This window comes from Epinephelus fuscoguttatus, linkage group LG10, assembly GCF_011397635.1.
Source record: "Epinephelus fuscoguttatus linkage group LG10, E.fuscoguttatus.final_Chr_v1".
Lineage (NCBI taxonomy): Eukaryota > Metazoa > Chordata > Actinopteri > Perciformes > Serranidae > Epinephelus > Epinephelus fuscoguttatus.
In genome coordinates, this window is record NC_064761.1 from 34,760,682 (window position 1) to 34,785,860 (window position 25,179).

A 25,179-nucleotide genomic window follows, 5' to 3' on the forward strand; every position below is an offset into this window, starting at 1 on the left:
GTCCGCGCGGACTCAAAGCCAGCGATCGCAAGCCCTGTGCGCGCAAAGCTCAGATTTTACGACCGCGCGGACTCTGCTCCACGCACCAGTGACTGCTCGGCATGTATTTTTCACATCGCGGGGATATTTCACAGACATTTTTACAGGAAACTACAACGCGGAAGTGCGCTCGACTATGGAAGCCCGAATGACTGCGGACATTCCTCGCGGAGTCTGTTCCGCCGTACATTCCGCCTAAGTATGTTCGGGCCTTGCACTATGGACGCATCTCTGACTGTCTCTGTCAATCTCTGACTGAATACACTTTTTTTCTCTGCATGCTTGTACCTCTATTAATCTCATTTTGTTGTTGTTCGCCTTATTTTTGCCTTAAGGTTTGTTTATTTTCTGTAAATCTCTTGAAATACTGTTACTCACATTCTTCACATTTAGGCTACTTCTGTCATACTTGTTTGGATTGTTTATATTTTTACATGTGCTGTTATTAATTACCTGATGTTTTGTACATGTTGTTTTTCTCATTACAAAAAAAAAAAAGAAAAGAAAAAGAATAAGTTTTTTTTTTGTAATCGGACTCTCTGACGTGACGTCGGAGGATATGATTGGTGGGCGGCTCTGGTATATATCCGTCAGGCTTCAATCCCACCTTCTCGCCAGTGGAATTTCATCTCAGCTTCTGCACCTTCAGGGCAGACGAGAACATAAAATAAGTAAGTACTTTACAGTTTTATACGGACTATGATCACATAACCGTTACATACGACCTCGCCGTGTTTTATACATTGCGGTGTGGTACTTGTTGGGGGCACAGTTTGTCGTTGAACGTTGAACGTTACAGTATGTTCTGGCCTGACTCCGTGTGATTTCTCCCCCTGCTCAGCTGTATGCCTACGTGGACTTAGCGAGCTACTAGAACAAACTGTAAAGCTAACACGAGCTCGCTAGCTAAAGGCTACAGCACAACTTTTACGACCGTTTGTGTGGGCTAATTTCTGTTGTTTTAGAAATGACACGGTGTTTGAGTGTGGCGGTTATTATTTTAATTCTCAATCCGGTGTTAGCTTAATGTCATTAGCTGGCTAATGTACAGCTCGAAGTTGTGTGTAGGGCTGTTTGAGTGAGCCAAGCTACACGTTAGCCGAGCAGCTACGTGTCACAGTCGCACACACCAAAGTTTTTAGCAAGTTCTGCTAACTAGCTAGTGGTTTGGAGCTAGTAACCGGTGCTACAGTGATTTGATCCCACGTCTATTAAGAGGCACACATCTTCGCTAAACACCCAACGTTCACTTCATGTCCCTGACAGGAAAGATAACGTTAGTTTGCCTCGATCTCAGTCCCATTTTCATTAGCCGACATGACGGGCAGCTAGCATAGACTGTAATGTGTCGTTGGCAACTGTCAGCTAGTTAACTTGATATCATGTTAGCTAGCACCCACACTAACCAGCCACTTAAATCCTTAATCTGGGATTTATATAGGCTCGAAGGTTGTCATGCCGCAGCTAATGTTAATGCAAATTTAACCAGCCAGACGAGCACGTCAGCTTTAACTTGTTAGCAGCTCATTAACATGAATGACCTCGTAGGTAGGTTAGATAATACGACCCGTAGTTTTATCTAAACTACGTTGGTTGACCGCTTTGAGTGGTGTGTGGTGGGAGCCGGTGACTAATGTAGTTATTAGTCACCGGTTTGAACACTCAACTGCATCCATGACATGATAGTTTGAGCAAAACATCCTGTTATCACACGTGTCATTATAAGACATGGAGATCCTTTAACTGACTGCTGCTTGTATAGCAGTGGGCTTTAAAGCTAGGCCCGTCACCAGATCTACTTTGGTTTGGCGATATATTGTCCTAGAAGTTATTGAGATAAACTATATTATTCAGAATCAGAAATACTTGAGTCATCCCAAGGGAGAAATTGTGGTTCCTTACTGTCGCTCTGATGTAAAGCATAGAGATTTATAGTATAGTATAGTATAGTATAGTATCGTTGTTTTTTTTTTTAAATTATATGAATTATTGATATCCCAAATACAAATTAAAGTTTTGGTAGTGACTAGAATAATAAAATCAATCGCTTTTTCAGTCCACTAGATACAGTTTGCTGCAATAATAACCAAAGTGAGACAGATCAACTAAAAACTTCATCTTTTTAGATTAAAAAGGATGCTAACATTTTTTTTTATGGACATAGTTACCTATAGTATATAGGTAATATATTTTAACGCAATACTCGACATATCATAAACTGTTTAAAATTGCAATAATGTTGTATCGTGAATATTACTGTGGTATAACTGGTGATTCCCACCACTATTATTGTATTATAATTTGTCATTTTAAGAACATTTTATGCCACAGATATAATGATAATATAATGGTATAATAATGCAAGTACACATTTCAAAGAGCAATGAACTTTTAATGCTTAAGAATATTCAGACATTGGAATTGGATTGTGGAAAAAAAAATCCTAAATAAATAAAACATAAAATAAAACCACCCAACCAAAACAATTAAATAAATGCTACCCCAGGTGCACTTAAATAAATATTAAACATCTAGCACAGGGCTATAGAGTCATTCCTTAACAGGCAAGATACTTTCAAACTCTGCCGTTTATTAAGGCTGCAACTAGTGATTATTTTCATTGATTATTTTTGCAGTTAATTGATTAGTTCAGGGGTGGCCAAACTTTTGAGTTGTTGGCCATATACAGGCCAAACAATAATAAATGAATGAATGGGCTTTCAACCAGTTAAATGGCAAAAAAACCCACCCATTTGCCATAGAATATTAGTTTTTAAATCAAAACTACCAAGAAACACAGCTAAACAGTTTGATGTTTGAAGTTATAGTAGATTACAAAAAGTATAGTTCTTCTGTCTTTTCAGGTCCATAATTACTGAGGTAAATGTTTTTATTCACGAGTAAACAATTATTGTAGGTGATGTAGCAAGTCTAGTGTTCACATGAAGAAGTGTAAAAAAACTCTCAAACTGATAAATGGATTCTCAAATTAGTTAGGGATTCATTTAATAGAATACAAATCGAGTTGTCATTGTTGGTGACATTCCTATGTAAGCAAACATGCATTTAAACACAATATGGACAATATCGTACGATTTGTGGACATGACCTTGATCATTTCTGCTAACGCTACTACACCAAATACGAAATGTAAATTCTCGTAAGTTACATCTTACTTAATGTCGTCTTTATAAATATTTAAGTCTATAAACATTGTGGTTCGAGAGGAGTTTGGTGACACCACTGGCAGACCATTAAAATGTTTTATTTACTTGCACAAAACTGTCACGCCTTGTCAAATCAAACAGCCTGTAATAATCACACCCTTTTAATAAGACGCATTCATTGTGTAGTTTTGTCGGCTCTTGCGTAAGAGAGCATTGACCTATATACCTGGTTCACCCACAGCAGCTTCATTAATTGCCAGGTCCGTCTTTCTGTCTGACGGGGTATTGTCTAATTCTGGAAGCCAGATGCTTGTCAAGGAGAGTGAGCTCCAATGGCACCGGTACTTTACTGCAGTTCAGTAATGCGCCTCTTGGCATCAGCTTTATCTGATTACTTCTTAATTTCTGGATGGTTTCAGTTGTCTGAGGCGGCAGTATTTTGGCAGCGTGGCAGCATTTTTCCTGCTGGTCTCACCAGAGGCACTGCTGTCAAGAAACATGCAACTTAAAGATGTGATGTGCAACTTTTTTGCATTACTATGTCCAAAAACAACTCAACCAAATTATATATTGTTGAGTTGTGTACTTGCATTATCTTGAACGTTTCCAGCAATGTTCAAACCAGAGGAATCTGTCAATTTAATCAAGTACACAGTCCATGTCTGTTGCTGACGCCTGTTGGTGTGTGCCAGAAGCTGTCATAAATTGACTTTTTATCCAGTTTGTTCAGTATCCAGTTTTCGAATTTTCACATTACACTTCTAGATTTTAGTCATTTTTAACTATATATTTCAACTGAATGATGGATTTTAGTCACTGAGCATCTGGTTACCAGAGACACAAGTTGAACAAATGTAAACAGCAGCTCAGCTCCAGCCCCTGCTGTGCCGAACAGCATTGGAGAAACACTGACTTTAAATGTTAAACTGTTTTATTCAGTGTTTTTATCGGTTTAAATCACGGGGTCAGTTGGGGAAGAAGAGGTCTCTGCAGATAATTTGGCTCCTGGTGAAAACCTTCTGAATATCTGGATCAGTTGTTCAGAGGAGTTATCAGAGAAAAAAGCTGAACACACATTCGCAGGAGCTGGGCTAGCACCCCCTCTGCAATGAGCCAAACAGCTTTGGAGAAGCACTGATATTTAATGTGAAACTGCTTTACTTTGTGTTTTTACTGGTTTCAATCTCAGGGTCTTTTTGTTTTAGAGAGAAAGAGACCTCTGTGGATAATTTGGCTCCTGGTTAAAACCTCTTGAACGATAAACACGGAAGGAATTCTGACTAGGAGAACCTGACTGCGATGACAGCGTTGCTTCGTCTTTTGTTACTGTTTTGACTGATGGACCCATAGCAGCAGAAAATGATATAGTGCGCACGTAGGCCACGTTGCATTTCCTGTCTGAAATCTACTGCTTTAGCTGTTAAACAAATAACTGTAGGAAAATATCCACTACTGGTATCGGTATCACTCTCGATTTAGAAGTTGTACTTAATGGGGCTTGATGCAAGGCTCATACACCTAGCAGTATTTCAAATTAACCATAGGGATATTTTTGAGAATATAACTTGATTTGTACACATATAACCTTGTAGTAGTCAGTCTTAAAATGAGCCCCCCGAAATAATCTTTATCTGTCTTTGGAACTACAGCTAACTTTTTTTCTTTGTCGTCTTCAGGCAAAAGCTGGCAGGCTGACGGGAAACTGCATCTTTACAGGACGGATTATCTGGTAACTGACCATTTAGCTGGTAAGTCGCAACATCTATTAGCATTGTAAGTACTGACACTAATACCATCTAAGGCAATTAGCGTCATATGGTTTTGTTTACCCTAAATGTGATTCTGCCCACCCCAGCCACAGCTTGAAATTAGCCCAGTGGTAATGGAGTATAATTAGGGTTGTGGAGTACAAAGCTTGCAGTGATGTTTTCTCGCTGACATTTAGCACAAGTGAATCCAGAATATCTGGGAATTTAGAGTAGTACGTCATGCCTTGTTCTTTTCTTTTGTTAATTGTTTTAATTTTGGCCAGCAGAAGGCGTTAGATGTCCAAAGCAAGCTGAGAAACATAACCATGACATGAAAAAGACAAAACTGATTTTGTCACATAGTCTAACGTAAAGTAAGCTGGATGTTCTGGAGAAAATTGTTTTCATAGCGCTTGACCTCCCTTCCACTTTGTCAGTATATTTCAAGTTAAAGCAGGCCGAAGAGGACGTTGTTTTATCATTACACTTGGTCAATTCAGGAGGAAGAAAACTCTACCATTAACTGTTCAACTGCTGCACTTTTATTTTGGCTGTAACTGACACATGCATGAAAATGTGCACCTTACATAACCTCTTAGATATTTGCGTCATTTAAAAATACTTGACAGTCTGTTTAGCTTTGGCGTGGCTTTGTCTTCTCCCATCCTGGATGAGATCAGATAAACCTTTATTGATACCCAGAGGGGAAATTCAGTTGTTACAGCAGCACAAAGACAGCAAGAGTACAGATGAAGGAAAATGATAAATAATAAGAGGTGTATTAAAAACTTAACCAGTATAAAAACTTTGACGTGTGCTGCACCTTCTTAGGCAACAAATAAATCAACAAAGCAGACACCTCCAAACTCAAACTACTGTTGTTACAAACTTGTTCACGTCAGAATAATAAAATCCATATTAAATGTTTGATTCATTCGCACACCTGATTCGGCAGCAAGGTCTGTAAACAGTAAGTGCTGGGCAGAGCAGCCTTAAGTCTATGAAGCCTGACAAGGAAGAGGCCACTAAAAGGGTGGTCTAAAATGTGTAGGGGGAAACTGCCGTGTTGAAGTTTCAGGTGAATTTCCTTCAGTTGCCTGGTCTGTGGAGAAAAAACAACCTCTTTTTAATATCAACAAGTTTTCTCTGACATCCAGGAGCCTCTCTGTGCTTTCAGATGAGTTCAGGCATGCTTGGGGGCAAAATCCACCCTAAAACACTTCACATTCCTCTGCGCCTGTTGGCCAGGATTGAAGTTTCTCTGCCAGCGACTCCTGATGATATATTGAGTTTCATCGTTGACAGTGAAATGGAATCAAGCTTTAGTCGGAGCGCTCATTTGTTTCTTCTTCCCTTTGCAGAGCAAAAATAATTGTTGTTAATGGAACTTAATCAGCGCTTCCAGCATTTATAAGAGAGAAATCCAAATAGCTGTGTGGGTGTCTTTTATAAGACAGGACGTCTGAGTTTTGTGTCGGTGGATTTTTGCTTTAATCCCATCCAACACTGACATACACAGGGGTCAGTGGGGAAAAATCCTCTTAACCCTGCAGCCTACTCACTCGGTTACACTTCTTAGAATAGCACCGGACAAAGAGCGTCAAACACAAGACAAACTGGTTTCTTCCAGAGAGACAGCATGTTCTGGAGCTGTGACCCTGCCCACACCAGTGTTTTCTTTGTGGTGCTAAAGTATAATCTGTTTACTTACCACTCACAGTCTCAGCAAACATTAACACAGCGCTGACATGGTAATGTGACAACAAGTGTGACTATTCTGAGAGACACACGGCTTCTTTTGATAAAGGTAGATTAGATAATGGTGAATATCTCAAAGTCCACCTGTGATAAGCTCGCATAAAATGCTAAAGCTGTGCACGTGACTCTTCAGAGGGTAATTGCCTTTTCCGCCATTTAAACATGGATCTAGATTTAGCCACAATTACAGATGAGCAAGTCAGTTTCTTAGTTAGATCAGAACTGGTCGTATCTCAGTCCCTGGTAGTGCTGATGTGCAAAACAAAAAGACAGAGCTACAATAACTGGTTAAAAAATGTTTTAATGATGACACCTTCTTGTTGTCGTAGCCCAGTTTTGCAGTAACAATTAAAATAAGAGTAAAGCATGAATCCATTATTAAATGTGACGTTGTTTTTTCAGTTAAATTGACAAGATTTTATTGATACCAATGAAGTTATTGATTCTGCGCATTCGTCCAGTTCTTTGATTCCCTATCAGTTTTCTGCATGGGGAAAAAAAGTAGGCTTACGCAGATTTTTATTTCATTTTATTTAACCAGAAAAAACCTTGAGATTAAAAATCTTTCAAGGGTGCCCTGGCCAAGACAGCCGGCGGCATAAGTTACAGACAGACAACATGGAACAAAAATACAGAATGACAATGTAAAGCTCTAAAACAAGCAATATAAAACACAAAATGAGATTACCTCAAAGAAAAGCCAAAAAGTAAAACTATTCAATTAAATTTTAATACAAACAAAAAATATTTAATTTTCAAACTGATAAACATGTTTTTGTAAATAAACACTCTGAATTTCACCCCTACTTTTATAGAGTGTGTTGAGGCATCAAGTTCATAATGAGTGTATATTTACAAAAAATGGTAAAGTTGATCAGTAAAGGAGCAGTGTGTAGGATTTGGTGGCATTTAGTGGTGAAGACTGCAGCCAGCTGAAACTTCTCGCGTGCCAGGCTTGAACTCCCAGTGAGGATTCCCTCAGTGTTCATTGTTCATAAGGTTTTTACCAGAGCTGAATTATCCAGAGGTCTCTTCCTCTCTAAATTAAACGAACAGACAGAACAAACACAGATTTAAACCGTTAAATGTTAAAAATGAGTGTTTTTCCAAAGCTGTTTGGCTCATTGCAGAGGGGCTGCCAGCTCAGCTACTGCAAATGTGTGGTCAGCTATTTTCTCTGATAACTGAAGATCCAGATGTTTGGCAGGGTTTTACGTAAAATCAGTGTTAACGTGCTAATCCTGCCTGCGTGGTGCTAATGTCATTGTACATTAGATTATTAACTCTCAGTAACAGACGTGCTGTTCGACTGGGAAGCAGCAGCACTGGAGTGTAGTTTCATGCCATTGCTGGAATTCAGATGATGATTCAGGAAGATGATTCAGCGTATTGCTGGTGTTTCCAAGGAATGTGAAATCATCTAAGTTGTTACAAGCAGCACTGTTGTCATCTTTCTGTGTGAAATGAAGCCACACTTTGGACCTTTATTTCCTCTCTCCGTCAGGACTCCTTCCTGCTTCCAGGAGGCTTGGACAGTATCTGTTTTTTCATACCTTCCTGTCATTTCACAGGGGTGTGCAATATATGATGGTATTTGTTTGAAAAACAACAACAACAAAAAGCTGAGCTACTGGTGATAGTCATTGTCTAGTCTACAATACTGTGTTTCTAATATGCAATTAGCCTAATTAGACAAGTGCTAAGTTTAAACACTGAAAGCTCATAGAATAATTAATAGATACGTAATAAGCGCTTCTTGCCGTGACTGATACAGACACATCAGTGGGACAAACTGGGATGAGGTGTTGAATAAAATCATGTGGTTCATTAACTGCTTTTGTAGCTGGGAAAAAAATCATGTCAACATAGTTTTACGAGGCAGTTCTCCCAAACGGGCAGGGGCATTTTTCTGTCTTAGCAGGCCTGTCCTCCCCTAATGTTATCCCCACCATCTCAGCTGCCTGTTCCACCTGTAGAGACTGACCTCTGGTGGCAGGTGCTGTGCACTACATCGCTTCAATACATCTTCTTCCTATCAGTTTAATCAAAAAAAGAATGTCTGTAGTTTTAGCAGCACTGAAAAGCCTACCTTTGGGATTTCTAAATACCCTGGTGTGCCGTAATACCTTGATACTGCCCAAGCTTCATAGAGGCATGACTTTGTCAGTGTGCAATGCGCAACTGTCAGAAAAACATGCTGGCATCAATATAAGGAATTGATCAGCTTAGAGGCGTACGATTCCAATGCATTGCACCGGTTCTTGCTTCCCATCTCTAAGCCTACATCAGGAGAAAACAAAACCAACAGACTGTACTTTGGCAATAATAAAGTAACCAAAATATTGCTGTCTCATTTAAGCCCCTGAAATTCAGTGTTGAGTATGAAACAAGCAGCAGACAGAGTTAGCTTAAAAACAAAAAACATCCTTGGGTGTTGTTATCACTCGGCTAATCTGCCTCGTCAGGATTGTGCGGAGAGGTTTGATCACATCTGACTGACAGTGTCTGACATAATCAGACAACCTCACAACTGTTATCAGATTTTGATTCAGATGTTGCTCAGTCCTGTTTGGTCCCTGTGAATACGTCACGTCAACCTTTCCCAACGACGCCCAGCCTACTTCAGATATGTAAGACAAACAAATGACCCACAAACAACCAACACAGTTCCAACTTTGGGAGATCATTTTGTATAGATGTAGGTCCCCATCCTTCATAGTAAGAAGCTGATTAAGAAAATGGGTTTCAAGGCCTTCTAAGATATTAACTCTTCCCTGAAAATAATGCAAACTCTCTCCACAGTGGCACACTCGGACTCTGTGTAAACGTGGGATTTTGACCATGAGCTCAGTCGCTGTACTTACGCAGGAAAGCTTCAATGAGCACCGCAGTGGGCTCTTGCCAGAGCAGAGTGGTGGTGAGTATTCGAATTTTTAAGGTTGTGCTTGATTTGTGAGACGCAGAGCCATGAGTGGACTCATGTGTTTATTTTCTCTGTTCAGCTGCTGGGGCAGGACCCAGTGCTGAAGGGGAAGAGGATGCCCTTCCTACCTACAAGGACGCCTTCCCACCTCTGCCCGAGAAGGCGGCCTCACCTGAGGGGACCCAGGAAACTGCCAACGCCTGGACTAAGATCCGTCCTCTCAAGTCCTCTGTTATCACCCAGGTATGACATCTTCAACATTTCCAACACAGGAACTAAACAGTATTTTTATTATTGCGTGAGTAATTTTTTAAATTTGTGTTTTTTGGTGTTCTTGATGATGGTAGAGGGTAGATTTGTACCTCTTCAGCTGGTGGTCCCCTACACTTCCCAGAATACTTTTCACAATTTCTGAGAAAACATTCCTCACCATGTTCCACTGAATATGTGATGGTAGATAAAGGGATAGTAAGCCCAGGAAATAAAACAATTTCACCAAAAAATCTGCCTTGCAGGCAAAATCAGAGTGACTCGCAGTATATGCAGCCCCTGCTGGGGGAAGAGTTTAAATAACTGTGTCCGTCTGGCTATGATGGATTTCTCTCTGCAGGTGTTTCAGGCTAATTTAATGCCCAGACACAGGTGTTTTCAGTTAATGTGGCTGGTTTGTCCTCTTCTCGGGTTGAAGGTGGGCAGAGCCATGCTGGAAATGATGAGGTCACCAAAATAGATTCATTTATCCAAAAGGAAAAAAGGTGTAAGTTGAGTGAGCACAGTCTGTACGTGCCCACATAGTCGTGAGAAAAGGGCTAATCAGGCAACAGTAATTAAAACCACCTGCGTTGGTGCACCACAAGTGCTTTAAAGTGGAATAACTCTTGGTTTTAATGTGGCAGCTTTTTTCTTCTCTATAGCGTAAACTTTATAGCCAAAGACACCTTTTTCCACTGCAGACTTTTTGAGTTGTCGTAGCAGCAAAGACACACCTGCAACTAACAGCATTAACCACGGATCATTTCTATGAATTATCCCAGTATATTTTGATATGCCACATTTCCACCACATGGTACAGCACAGCTCAACTCCAGCTGTACTTTTTGGTTCTCCATGAGCTAAAGTCATGGGCAGTATCTGGGGATAATTGTATGTTAGTTGTAAATAAATTTGGGAATTTGTTGAAATAATGAGTTAAAAGAAGAAATGTAAGAAAGGGGTAGGGACATACATTTTACTATTGCCTAATCCTTTTCGGACACTGTTTTCTTCATCTTGTTTGTTTTTTTTGTTTTTGTTTTTTTATTTTGGTTCGAAATAGTCATTCATTCACTACGTACACTAAGCTGTACATTATGTACGTTACGGCATACAGTACTCCGTACAGTTGCACTGATGTACAAAATAAATTTCCTCCATGTATTAGTTCAGGTGTGGCTGCTGCTAAACAGTTGAGTTTCAAAACATGTATTTGTTTTTAATATCAGTGGGTCTCGTTTATTTGTAAGTTTTATTGATGTAATCCTGATGTAATAATTGTTTATGACGTCATATTAACCTTTTTTTTTTTTTTTTTTTGGGTCATGATTAGGTTTTCCATGTGCCGCTAGAGGAGCGCAAGTACAAGGACCTCAACCAGTTTGGGGAAGGAGACCAAGCGAAGGTCTGTGTGGACATCATGCACAAGACCGGCGCCCACCTGGAACTCTCCTTGGCAAAAGATCAGGGTCTCTCCATCATGGTTTCTGGAAAGCTGGATGCCGTGATGAAGGCCCGTAAGGAGATTGTGTCCCGACTGCAGACTCAGGTTAAGAGATTCACCTTTGATGATAATCACTGTAGAACGTGTTAAAAGTTGAAGACAGTAGTGCCAAATGTACATTTTAATCTTTAACAGGCTTCAGCTACTGTCGCCATCCCCAAGGAGCACCATCGTTTTGTCATCGGCAAAAACGGGGAGAAGCTTCAGGAGCTAGAGCTCAAGACTGCCACCAAGATCCAGATCCCACGACCTGACGACCCCAGTAACCAGATCAAGATCTCTGGTACCAAGGAGGGCCTGGAGAAGGCAAAGCATGAGATCCTGTTGATCTCTGCTGAGCAGGTAACGTGTCTCCTGACACAGTCAACGTACTCCATTGTCATATGTGTCGTATATCGCAGCTTTAGGATACGTTTTAATTTTTTTGCCTCTGCTTTGTACTGTTTTAGGACAAGCGTGCTGTGGAGAGGGTGAACATTGACAAGGTGTACCACCCATTCCTCACCGGAGCCTACAATAAACTGGTAGGAGAGATGATGCAGGAGACCGGTGCCCGCATTAATGTCCCCCCTCCAAGTGTGAACAAGACGGAGATTGTCATCACTGGGGAGAAGGAGCAGGTGGCCCTTGCTGTGGCTATGATCAAGAAAGTTTATGAAGACAAGGTAACATCAAAGTGTTTGTGTTGACACAGATCACACTGGTATGAAGCAGTGCTAAACTAATTTCCTGTGCAACCATTGCAGAAGAAGAATGCCACCACTATTGCAGTGGAAGTGAAGAAGTCTCAGCACAAGTATGTGATTGGCCCCAAGGGAAACACCCTGCAGGAGATCCTGGAGAAAACTGGTGTCTCAGTTGAGATCCCACCTTCTGACAGCAGCTCAGAAACTGTCATCCTTCGCGGGGAGCCGGACCGTCTGGGTCAGGCCCTCACTGAAGTTTATGCCAAGGTTTGGAATGTTTGAAAATGATCTAGTGATGAGGTTTAATGTAGGTAATCGTTAAAAAAGTGGTGCGGAGTAACTTTAAGTATTTTTTTTTTCCTTTGCAGGCAAACAGCTACACTGTTTCCTCGGTCTCAGCTCCTTCTTGGCTTCATCGTTTCATTATTGGCAAGAAGGGGCAGAACTTGGCCAAGATTACCCAACAAATGCCCAAGGTCTGTTTAATGGATGCACTTCTTAACTCTCAATATTACATTATTAAACTTCACTTTGTAACTTATCGTTTTGATGTATTTTGCGTTCAGGTGCACATTGAGTTCACCGAGGGAGAAGATCGTATCACCCTGGAGGGTCCCACCAAAGATGTGCAGATGGTGCAGGGCCAGATTGAAACCATTGTTACAGATTTGGTGAGTGTTGACTTACCTATACAGTTATGTCTTAGATCAAGACCCAGAGCCTGGTAGCTAATCAGAAGGGTTCTTTAAATGTAAAGGTCATGTGCTAGAAAGTAGATTATGTAAAATCAGAACCTAAAAGTGCAACCATGACAAGCAATGTATCATAGCCTACTTACCTGAAATCCTGAGTGCAGAGCTGATCTTCTTCCAGGCACTGTTTCTTAAGTGCGTAGGCCTAAATGTTGTCTGTGGGACAGATGTTAATCGCCAGAGATTATCTGGGGGGGCTCAAAGACACAGGCACTAAAACAGAGCTTTCGGGGCTGCATCCACGCTAGCGCTTTTATTTCAAAACATAACTTTAGCTGTGTTTACGCTTAGCTTCCACACTACACTGGTGTATTTGAGCCCCTAAAATGGAGACCTCTGAAACCATAGATTAAACTGTTCTAGTGCTTCCTGTTTACACCGGTAGAGCAGGCCAGTGCACGTGAATGATCATGTGAAATGTATGTTCAGGCGTGATATAATCCAGTGATATTCATGCTTTGTCTGCTTGCACCTGAAAGGTAAGCCGTATGGACTACACAGAGATCAGCGTGGATCCAAAATTCCACAGACACCTGATCGGAAAAGGAGGTGTCAACAGTAAGTACAGTAACACTTGTGTATTGAATTGCAACAGTGCAACAGAAAGTGTATTTATATTTATACATTTTTATTTATAGTCAACCGCATCAAAGAGCTGCACAAGGTGACTGTCCGCATCCCCCCTGACAATGAGAAAAGCAACCTGATCCGTATTGAGGGGGATCCCCAGGGTGTACAGGAAGCCAAGAAGGAGCTGCTCGAGCTTGCGTCACGCATGGTGAGTTCAGACTGCAGTTAACAGGAGAGATACTGCACTGTTTCCTGATGCGCTGTCACTAAACAACCTGTCTCTTTCTGGCAGGAGAATGAGCGTACAAAGGACCTGATCATTGAACAGCGTTTTCACAGAGCCATCATTGGCCAAAAAGGGGAGAAGATAAAAGAAGTGCGCGACAAATTCCCAGAGGTGAGTTGGTAACTATCGGTGTTGTCTGGTATATGGTGATGATTTCTGTACTGTGCCCGTTACATGTTCTTAGATAACACTAATCATATTCTCTTCCAGGTCATCATCAATTTCCCCGACCCAGCACAGAAAAGTGACGTCGTTCAACTTAGAGGCCCACGAAATGAGGTGGAAAAATGCGCAAAGTTCATGCAGAAGATAGTGGCTGAGATGGTACGTTTTTTACATGTAAAAAAAACCTGTTGTTACTGTTAGTCACATAGACACAACGCATGGGGAAATGGCGTCCAGGTTGAAGAGCACTTTCTTAACTTACTGTGATTCCTTTCGTCAGGTGGAGAACAGCTTCTCTCTCTCAGTCCCCATCTTCAAGCAGTTCCACAGAAACATAATTGGAAAAGGAGGCTCAAATATCAAGAAGGTACTGTAGATTTAAAATTATGAATATAGTTCACTGAGGTCTTCAGGGTGTCCATGTTTGACTTGACGATATATTTTCCTCTTTGCTTTCTAGATTCGGGAGGAAACTAACACAAAAATCGACCTGCCTGCTGAGAACAGCAACTCAGAAATGATTGTCATCACAGGCAAGAAGGCAAACTGTGAGGTCGCACGAAACCGCATCCTGGCCATTCAGAAGGAGCTGGTAAGCACATGCACGCATGTAAATCAGGTTTGATGGTCATGAACAACCTGGAAAAGTCATGGAATTTGAAAATGGCAATTTCCAGGTCTGGAAAAGTTTTGCAAAAAGAAATGAACCCAGAAAGTTATGGAAAAGTCGTGGAAATTGGCTTCATACATACCTGTAAAATAGATTATGTACAGTTTTTTTTAATGTTCAGGCAGACCAGTCACATCATTTGACATTATGTTGCTCTCTGCGTAGGTGATGTCAAAGTCAGACACCTCATCACCTCTACCTAGCTGAGATGTAAAGTCTCCATGTTTTCAGTTATCAGTAATTTTGCAGCTTTTCACTCAATCTGAAGTTTAGTTTCTCTGTTTACTTTAGATATCTGCTTTATTTTACTGTTTAATGCTCACTGTCTGCTGTATAGGAATCTCATTAGTTACTGCTGATGAAAACCCAGCGTTTCCTTATTTTGCCGCTTCACAATAAAAGCATTTACTAAACAAAATAACAGGACTTTTATTGTGAAGAATGTATAGGAAATAAAATGTGTTCATCTATGAATTAGCAGAACTTTGTTAGCTGCTTTTCTTCAACAAATAATACTAATACAGAAGGAGGGAGAGTAAAAGCAGAAACAGCCACAGTGAGATGTTTGATGAAGAGCTGCAGACAACCGGCTCTCACTGTACCTCTGCAGACAGCTCACCTCCAACAGGTCTTTTCCCTGCCCCACTGTGGAAAAACACATGCAGCAAAATAGCGAGAGACTTAAACCGTAGATCAGCCAGCTGCTTTTAAAGGTCATCACTCAACACAAGCCTGTTATCAGTTAAAGGCACCTTCAGACGGTTAGCCCCATTGTACCGGAGGCGCAAATTCCTGCCATGCATGGCTGACATGCCAAACCAAGCCAAGGCAGCGCATGAGTATGAATCAAGGGTATATGTGCGTTAAAGGAGACTAAATGGCTTGTTGGAATTACATTAGTGAGAATTAAAGACAAACACCAGCTTTTTTATGTCATGATTTTCCCATGTGGTGAACACAAGTGCTCAAATTTTTCTACAGATTTATTTTTCATCTAATGTCAATCACAGACATTTCAGAGAATGTACGGTCAAAAAGTTATTGAAATGTGTTGGTAAAAATGTGCACAAACCCTGGTTTATGTATGTCACTCTAAAGCTTTGGCATAACCGACTAAATCCATGTCTCATTGTGTTCAGGCAAACATCACAGAGATCGAGGTGTCTATTCCCTCCAAGCTGCACAACTCCTTGATTGGGTCAAAGGGCCGCTTTGTGCGCTCCATCATGGAGGAGTGCGGTGGCGTGCACATCCACTTCCCCACTGAAGGCTCAGGGATCGATAAGGTCACCATCCGAGGTCCTGCAGAAGAGGTGGAGAAAGCCAAGCAGCAGCTGCTTGCCTTGGCAGAGGAGAAGGTTTGTATAAAAGATAAAAAGTTGAACTGCTGTTGACCTCGCTAAACTGGCAGCTGTTAGACAGGGGCATAAAAGGAGGGGGAAAAGGCAAAGAGCTGCTTCTGTGCAGCGCTGGTCGTACGTTACCACATGTTGAGGACCTCTGTCCTTTCAGCTGTCAGAGTGAAAACAACAAGCTCTTGCAAAGTTGTCACGAGTAAAGGCTGAAATTTGTTTTGCCCGCTGCAGTTTATTCCCTCAAGATGAAATGATGTTTAGCATATTTTAAAAAAGCAAATTAAAATCAGGGGTTTGAGTTTTAGCTGAGCATGAAGGAATTTCCCATTTGTTATATTCTAAAGTTATGTTCTGACCTCTGTAATTGAGGTTGACTTGTAATAAATTTCTTGTTGTAAATGTTTTTCTTCAGCAAACAAAGAGTCACACTGCTGAGCTGCGTGCGAAGCCAGAGTACCACAAGTTCCTCATTGGTAAAGGTGGTGGAAACATCCGTAAGGTTCGCGACACTACTGGGGCCAGGATCATTTTCCCCACCGCGGAGGACAAAGACCAGGAGCTCATCACTGTGGTCGGCACTGAAGAAGCAGTGCGGGATGCCCAGAAGGAGCTGGAGGAGCTCATCAAGAGTCTGGTAAGATGAGTTAAAACATGGCAGGACAGCAAAGCTTAAATCTGTGTGTACTTTTACTTTTTACTCTTGCTTTACGACAGCTTACTTTATTCTAACTCTTTGCTTACAGGACAACGTCGTTGAGGATACAATGAGCGTTGATCCAAAGCACCATCGCTACTTTGTGGCTCGCCGTGGCCAGGTCCTGAGGGATCTTGCTGATGAGTATGGTGGTGTGATGGTGAGCTTCCCTCGCACGGGTACCCAGAGCGATAAGGTTACCCTCAAAGGAGCCAAAGAATGTGTGGAAGCAGCCAAAAAGCGCATGCTGGAGATTGTTGAGGACTTGGTGAGTAGATACAGTTATGTTTCATTAAGATGGTCTCGATGGTGTGTGTGTGTGTCTTTTTCCTTTTATCAACTTCTAATTTTTACCCATTTGAACTTTCTCTTTTCCAGGATGCTCAAGTGACCATGGAGTGTGTGATTCCTCAGAAGTTCCACCGCTCCATCATGGGTCCGAAGGGCTCACGGATCCAGCAGATCACCAGAGATCACAATGTACAGATTAAGTTCCCGGAGCGTGAAGACCCACAAGGTAAACACATGAGCGGTGTGAACACTTGTGCCCAAAGACTGTGTTTAGTAGGATACGGAGAAATGCTACAACATTTGATCTGATTGGTCTAAAGCCTAGAAATCTGACATGGACATACTTTGGGCAAATATCTAACAGTACAACTTTTTAGATCACATGAAAATTCACAATTTTATCAACAGTCAAAGTTTGAAAAACATTGTTGCTGTGTCTCAAATCGGATACTTCTGTACACTGTGTACTATTTGCGTAGTCTACGAATTTTGAGAGGGTAATGTTTTTTCACATCAAACACGGCTGTTGCGCACCTGAAATGACGGTCACAAGATTTGACAGCTTTTCCTCTTCTGCTCGGCGAATTGTGACCAGGCCGATCAATATCGCCAACATTTGACATCAATTGTTAAATCTACATCAGCCATGGAGAGTGAGAAGTGTCCAAAATGTTCTCACCAAACTTTTTCTGATTCACTCTTGCTGCAGCACCTCCAGCAGAGGCTCCTATTCAGGAGAATGGCGAGGCCAACGGAGAGGTGAAGGAGCCCGTCGATCCAAACGCACCCAAAAAGTGCGATGTGATTGTGCTTTCTGGCCGTAAAGAGCGCTGTGACGCTGCCGTGGAAGCACTGAAGGTCAGTATTTACAACAGAGCTCAGCTTTATGTCTCCAATCTGTCGCTCTGTTCCCAAACAACTCACCTGTCTCCTTTTCTTAGGCCTTGGTTCCCGTCACTGTGGAGGTGGAAGTGCCTTTTGAGCTTCATCGTTACATCATTGGACAGAAAGGAAGCGGAATTCGCAAGATGATGGATGAATTTGAGGTATGTGTTCCAGGCTTTATGTTGACACAGAGATGCACAATGTTTTTTTTTATTTTGCTTCTGATTCATTTAGACATCACTTTGTGCCTCCAGGTTAATATTCAAGTGCCTGCTCCTGACCAGCAGTCTGATAAAATCGCCATCACCGGCTTGGCCAATCACCTGGACCGCGCCAAAGAGGGCCTCTTGGAGCGTGTCAAAGAGCTGCAGGCCGAGCAGGAGGATCGGGTTAGTACTGTGTGGAGAACTTCATCTACCGTTTGAGGTTTAAGGCGTGAACAGAGTGTGTGTCTATTGTGGACTGAGGCAGGCCACTTCTGGTTAACTCTTTCTGGTGGAAGTGTCTCTGTAGCGTAGACGATGCACACACTCTCATGGAGCAGTTAACTTGGCTAGCCTAGTTAGGTATAACTGGGGCTGTACCTGACTCAGAATTACGTCAGGTGAATCAGATTTGACTGTTCAATACAACAATTCGAGTATTGGTTCCTTTTTTCCCCATATGGAGTTTGAGAATTTGAATTGGGCTCAGCAGGACATGTTGGGTGACGGTGACATTAAAGTAATACAGTAAACAACCTAACTGCGCCAATGACCAATAGGGATTGTGTAACGACATCTTTAAGCTATCAAACTAAAGCCAGAGACTGAATAGTATGAAGCTGCTGTGAGCTGTAAATTCACGAAGCCACTCTTTCTCCGGACAGCTGCCTCTGTGTCTGCAGCTGCCTCTACCAAAGAGTAGCGTGAAAGCAAGGAGTGCTCACTCTGCTGCTAAATCTGGGAAACTGAAACGTATTCAGAAGTACACTGCACACTGACTGATTAAAAAATAAATAGAAAAATAACTGCTTGACTTGAGGGAATCTCAGTCAACGGAGAGGTCTGATGATTCAAGTGTTAGATTTTCACGGTGCGGCCCCAGGTATAACATTAGTTAGCCAGCCTATTACAAGAGGTAATTGAGGGTCTTCATCTGATGTTTTAGTTTCCTCCATCTTAGTTTAGTCTGTTGTTCATTTTCATAGTTGCATTTGTATGTGCGATAATTGAGTGCAGCCAATACAGTGGATTACACAAAATCCCACCAGCAGAAACGGCACAACAGACCGGCTATCTCTCTGTCACTCACTCTCTTCTTTACCGTGTCCCGGCCACAGCGCACCCCAGGATGGATCAACATGTTGCCAAGGTTCACCTTGTGACTTGCGGTTTCTGGAGATTTCTGGAGAAGGTTTGCACTGTCCACCAGCATTGGCCTCAGTGCACAGCTTTCAACCCAGACATAAAGAGCATCTCCATGCAGCAACCAGACAAAAAAGTCCCATTAGAGATACAAAAAAAAAAAAAAAAAAGTAATAATCACTGCTGCTCGATGCTGCAGCGTCCGTGCTGGGAGCTGAGGCGAGAGCAGCTGGTGCGGGTGGACGGCGCACCTCCAAAATGTGTCATAACTCTATTTCATGCTGCGGACTTCGGCCACATGTCCATCCTTCCTGCAGTGCACTGTGTCCAGCTCTTCAGTGCAGCAGCAGCCAAACGGCACCTTGAATCTAAAACAACCAACAGCTACTGCAGGAGTGTGCTGTGCTATTTCTTGTCTCATTTGTGCTCTCATAAATATTAAAATCATCAAATTGGGTGCCATGTTGCTGTCTGCCAAGCTACTGTAGCTGCAATCTGGTTTCTATAGTAATGGATTACATCAGATTATTTACCACACCCCATGCTCTGTTAAAGAGAGAATATGGACCGTTAAACAGGAAGTAACACTGGCGGGAGGGCAGGTGACCACCAGGTCCAGTAGAAGTAGAAACTCCGTGGAGCTCTAACCCAGAGTTTTGTTCACATCATCCCATCTACAGGCACTCAGGAGCTTCAAACTGACCATCACTGTGGACCCCAAATATCACCCCAAAATCATCGGCCGCAAGGGCGCCATTATAACAAACATCCGCACTGAGCACGACGTGAACATCCAGTTCCCAGAGAAGAATGATGAGAACCAGGTACTCCATCAGTACAGCAGGTGGTGCTGAGTTACCACTTTATATCACTGGCACATGAGAATAGAGAATAATTAATTTTTTTCTTTTATGTCATGTTAAAGTTGCTGCTGTCTCCCCACAGGATCAGATTACTATTACAGGGTATGAGCACAAAGCCATAGCAGCACGAGATGCCATCCAGGCTATAGTGGATGAGCTGGAGGAGATGATCTCTGAGGACATCAACCTGGACAGCAGGGTTCATGCCCGTATTATCGGAGCCCGCGGCAAGGGCATCCGCAAGATCATGGATGAGTTTAAGGTGAGGCGGCTGAGAGGACACGACATCAGTGGGATAAAATAACACAGCAGTGGACGTGCACAGTGTTTTTCAAGCTTTCTGTGTTCATCAGTAAGAACTTCATAAGCAATTGTTTTCTGTGTGCTGCTTCTTAAAGAGATTTCGCTTTTGTTAACGTGTAAAATTAATCCTTACTTTCAAGACAAACGGACGTCAGCTAGTGATGGATTTCTTTATATTGTCTGCTGCAAATGTTTCCATTACATACACTGCTACATGTAGATACACACTAGGGAAACATGACAACATTATGGAGAGGATCTCCACAGAAAAAGACCTTTTGTTCAAGAATAAGATCATTTTTGTTTCAACAGAAACAGCCCCGAAATCACTATCGCCAAGCCCACCAGACTCCATTGATATTAAATACCTTGTTGTAATTTGTACTGTATGCATTTTCGATTTCAACTCATTTTTAACGAAATATCACCAACATTTTTGAAAAATTACCTTAAATCAGCAGAATGATGTGAGATTATTCCAGAATTTTATCACCAACACTGTTTTTGATACCTCATTGTGTTCTGGAGATATTGACCAGTGAATTTTAGAGGGGGAGTGGCTCCGCACATAACTCCACAACCTATGGGCTGGTATCACAAACCTTGCAAGCAATGTTGTCAGAGGTATCCGGAACATATCCTGTAAGTCTCATTTAAATTGACCACTAGGGGGCACCACACGTGCAAAGGAAAAAAAAAAAAAAAAAAAGGATGTGGGATAATACAAATCAGTCTATAAATCATAAAATAGATTCTCCAATCATCACAAAACTTGCAGAGTATGTTAAATAATAATGCTGAAGCTTGTGTGTTTAATTATTGTGAAATCAGTCAATAGGGGGCACCATCACTTACAAACAAGGGCAATGGCCTTTTGCAGAACTTGGCCATAAATCAATGAGGGTTTCCAAGAGACACAGCACCCATTAAAAAGCAAATATAGAGGGGGTGTAACGCCAAATGAGCATGAGACTGGGTCTGGTTTAACTTTCACTTTCACTTAGCGAGCGCTTCATAACAGTAACCAACAATCCTGCACAGTATACCTATAAAGTATTCAGTCTTTGACATGTCCTGGTGTCCATGTTTTTCAGGTTGATCTCAGGTTTCCTCAGAGTGGAGCTGCAGACCCGAACCTGGTGACAGTCACAGGTCGCCCTGAGCTTGTGGATGAAGCCATCGACCACCTGCTGAACCTGGAAGAGGAATACGTAAGCTTCCTGCTCGCATGGCAACATGTCTTATTACAGTTTATGACATGAGAAATGCCGGTAACATGTCTTGTTTCCTAATTGGCACTGATACATTTTTCTGTGCTGCTTCCTGTCAGATGGCAGATGTTGTGGAGAACGAAGCAAAGATGGCTTACATGAGGCCTTCTGGAGGAAGCGCTGCTGCCATGGATGAACAACGTGGCCCATCCAAAGGCTTCGTGGTGAGGGAGGCTCCCTGGGCCACTGGCAGTGAGAAGGTGAGCATTTTCCTTCTAGCCTTACACAAGGTGTGTTTTACACGGATCCTAATATTCTACTAATAATCAGAATAAAACTGCCTCATGTAACCACCTCTGTCGGAAGAGAACGGCCTGATGCAAAGGAACTTTAAGTAAGGTTAAGAGGGGAGGTGTAAACCTTTTGATAATCTGTCCAGTAGGAAAATATCACCGCCTAATAACCACGTTAACACCTAACCCCAAAGTTCTCATCTTGGCATAAATGTGTGCTTTCTGAGCATGCTGGGGGAACATGGGATGACGTAGCTGGGGTGTTCATCTGCTCCCTCTGCTGATCTGCTCTGAGATTTGCTCATACATTAAAAAATTTAGCGCTTAGCTCGTGCTGCGCTCTTATGTGAGCAGTCTGATTAATAAATACAGTCTTTGATTTTGAAATAGTAGCCTTATGTAACGTTCTTGCTGCGGGCAAAATTGTGGAGTCACTGCACAAAACAATCAGCTCTCGCCAGCATGCAGTAGCCTGCATTTAGGAAACATCTGTAAATGGTAGTGTCTACAAGGAATGCACAGATTGTGAACTTTGGCCGATTATTGATACCAGTGTTTTTGTCGTGTAGTTCCTCTTTTGTGCCAGGGAAACAAAGAAATCTAAAGTCTTTCAGTCCATCATTTCACCTCCTTTGAATAAGCATAAATTCAATCATAGAAATTTATGAAACAACCTTAAATACAACAGTCTTTCATGGTCAAAACATCTCTCTGAAAAACTGCTTCAACTGCTTATGTCAACACAGATTTGTTGTTCACTATGTAGATGAGGGAAACAACAGGGTGTGTCCTCTGACGCGTCATTAGCACTGCATCCTTTTGTCCCGAAGGTGTCCCAGGGGAAGATCTGTTTGTCCCAGACACACTTTCCATTGTCCCCACGGCGGTGGGACGCCGTTAGTCTGGAGCCCTGCATTTTAACCTCCACAAAATGGATTTGACACGACAGAAAAACATGGGCCACTTCCATCAGTTAATTATATTTACAGATAAGGCGTGGACAGTAAGATCAGTTGATACCGATGTTTGTCTGATAAATGGGTGCATTCCTAGCATCTACTGGTGGTCTGCATGTGAGGTGTTTAGGGGACATCTGTACTTCATAGTTACAGGTTAATTGGTGACTCTAAATTGTCTGTAGGTGTGAATGGTTGTCTGTCTCTATGTGTCAGCCCTGTGATAGTCTGGTGACCTGTCCAGGGTGTACCCCGCCTCTCACCCAATGTCAGCTGGGATAGGCTCCAGCTTCTTCTTTATATTTATCACAGACTGTAATTTTCAGACGAAGGGAGAGACATCTGTCGGCTGTGATTGGTTGGTCCTCGTCACATGACATGCGATGTGCGCTGCTGTGTTCCAAAAGCTGAACTCGGTTTATCTCAGGACGCAGCCATCAGGCCCTGAACAATAGGCGCTTGGGAACACATGCGTGGTGTTGCTCTGTTGTTTGAGCGCACTTGCCCCACATGTACATTGAAAACAATGAATTTGAAGCCGCAAAAAAAATGGTCACACCTGATTTGTTTATTTATTTATTTATTTATTTATTTTACTTCTAGGCCCCTGATATGAGCAGCTCTGAAGATTTCCCCAGCTTCGGAGCCCCAGTGGCAACAAAGGCCTCTCCCTGGGGGCCCAAGCGCTTCTAAGCCATGCTGCTACAGATGGGCCTGAACTAAACCGGACACAATCTTCCCCTTCATCGCCCCCCTCTTGACCTGGACTGACCGCTGACCCTAAAAGTCTTCAGTTCCGAGAATGTCATCCTTCTCTGTGTACTTACCCCGGTCTGCCCTGGCAGATTCATCAGTCTAAAAGTGCTTTCAGATAATTGACTCGTGAGCTTTGTACCTGCATTAAATAATGCTGTCTTACGCTAAGAAAAAAAAAAAAAAAAGAAATCTGAACAGATGTTGCGGTTACGTCTACACAGTCTGTACAACATTTAAGTGTTGATTAGACCTGACATTTCATTGTGGTTTGAACTGTTATACCAAATTCAACGGTGGCCAGACATGAGTTTTTTGGAGCTGCCCTTCTCTTAGTTGCCTTCAGCAGGGTGGGGTAAAGGGATTGAATTACCGCCGGTGACGCCGGCTGTTTTCAGTAACTCGCCCCCTGCCTGCTTTACTCATGTAGCTGAGTGAACATTGTCAGTCGTGAGCCCTCGAGCACACTGTAGTGGTTGTCCTCCGTCACATTTTTCCATTTGCTCGTTAACTGTGCTTCTGTGAATATGGTCAAGTAGTGGCACGTACCTCTGTAGCCTTATGAATTGGTAAACTCTACAAAGAGGGGAGGGAAGGGGGGGGGGGTCCAGCCACTGTAGGATGGCACCCGTTCAAACTGCCAGATGCTTGGAGATCAAGCAAGAACTAAACTTCTCACAACACTAGGCCTAGAGCTCCAACGTATCAAACCTCACACTAACTGTCAAACGAACTCTTTGACATTAAATCACTTTACAAAATATGTGTTTGTGAGCGAAACAGCCGACCATCTCGTGCCAACTATCTGTCTAGTGATGTCCTGTGTTACTCATCCTCTGTATTGGGTCAGTGTCCAGTCCCTTTGTCTTCCAGTTGCTATGCAGATTGTTCTGTTCAATAGCAATGGCCCTTTTTATCAGCCTTACAACTAGAAAGATACAAACCAGGTAGAGGTGATGTCTGGGTGCATTTTTAATGGACAACTGGAAGGTATGTTTGTTGTTCCTCTGAAAGCTCTGGGAAGATTTTTGGCCCCCCATAATTATTGAAACAAGATTAATTTTGCCTGAGGAGTGCAGATCTAGCTCGCCAGCTGCTAATTCAACACCTTGCATCAGCCTACCTTGGTTTATATCCTCCTAGCATTGAATGAAAGATTATGCAAATACCATTGAAGTGAACGGTTACGGATGACACTGGAAAAGAAATTGTCCAAAAAGTCAATAAAAATTGAAAATCTCTGTTGTGCCGCCTTTTGATTCTTTTGCAACGAGCAACGTCACTCATTTACTCAGAGAATATAACCTGTGAAATTAACAATACTGGTAAATCTGGAACTTTCACTGCTTCACCTTAATGTCACAGTGATTTCCCAACTGGAAAATTAAGCCTTATATCATTCTCTGCAGAGCCAGACTCCGTTGATTAAAAACAGTCATTTTAGCTCACTGAACACAGGAGTTACTGGTCTACCTCTGCTTCAAACTTTAAGTTGTTTCATGTTACTGTGTGACTTCGGCATTTAAAATGGTTACTTCGGATTCACCAAAGTCACACAATACCACAAACTAACTAGGTGATCAAAGCTGTAATAGACCAGCAGCTGTCATGTTCAGCGTGCTAAAATTACTGTTTTTGTCAATGGAGTCTGGTGGTTTTGACGAGAGCATAGATGGGAAGCTGAAGTCGTGTATTAAATACAATAGATG

General features: G+C 42.2%; 1 protein-coding gene across 1 annotated transcript; it reads left to right on the forward strand.

Annotated features, from left to right (window-relative positions):
* The first annotated feature begins 608 nt into the window (after nt 1-608).
* On the forward strand, nt 609-24,711 carry hdlbpa (high density lipoprotein binding protein a). Its single transcript, XM_049587988.1, has 28 exons — nt 609-710; nt 4,883-4,954; nt 9,515-9,629; nt 9,715-9,878; nt 11,221-11,436; nt 11,527-11,733; nt 11,841-12,056; nt 12,138-12,344; nt 12,446-12,553; nt 12,644-12,748; nt 13,309-13,387; nt 13,468-13,607; nt 13,692-13,796; nt 13,896-14,009; nt 14,131-14,217; nt 14,311-14,442; nt 15,660-15,878; nt 16,288-16,509; nt 16,619-16,837; nt 16,948-17,086; nt 17,570-17,718; nt 17,802-17,906; nt 18,000-18,134; nt 19,772-19,915; nt 20,037-20,216; nt 21,352-21,468; nt 21,588-21,728; nt 23,321-24,711. Exons 3-28 carry the CDS (start codon nt 9,554-9,556, stop codon nt 23,408-23,410), a joined length of 3,816 nt encoding a protein of 1,271 aa, XP_049443945.1. The 5' UTR covers nt 609-710; nt 4,883-4,954; nt 9,515-9,553; the 3' UTR covers nt 23,411-24,711.
* Nucleotides 24,712-25,179: the final 468 nt, after the last annotated feature.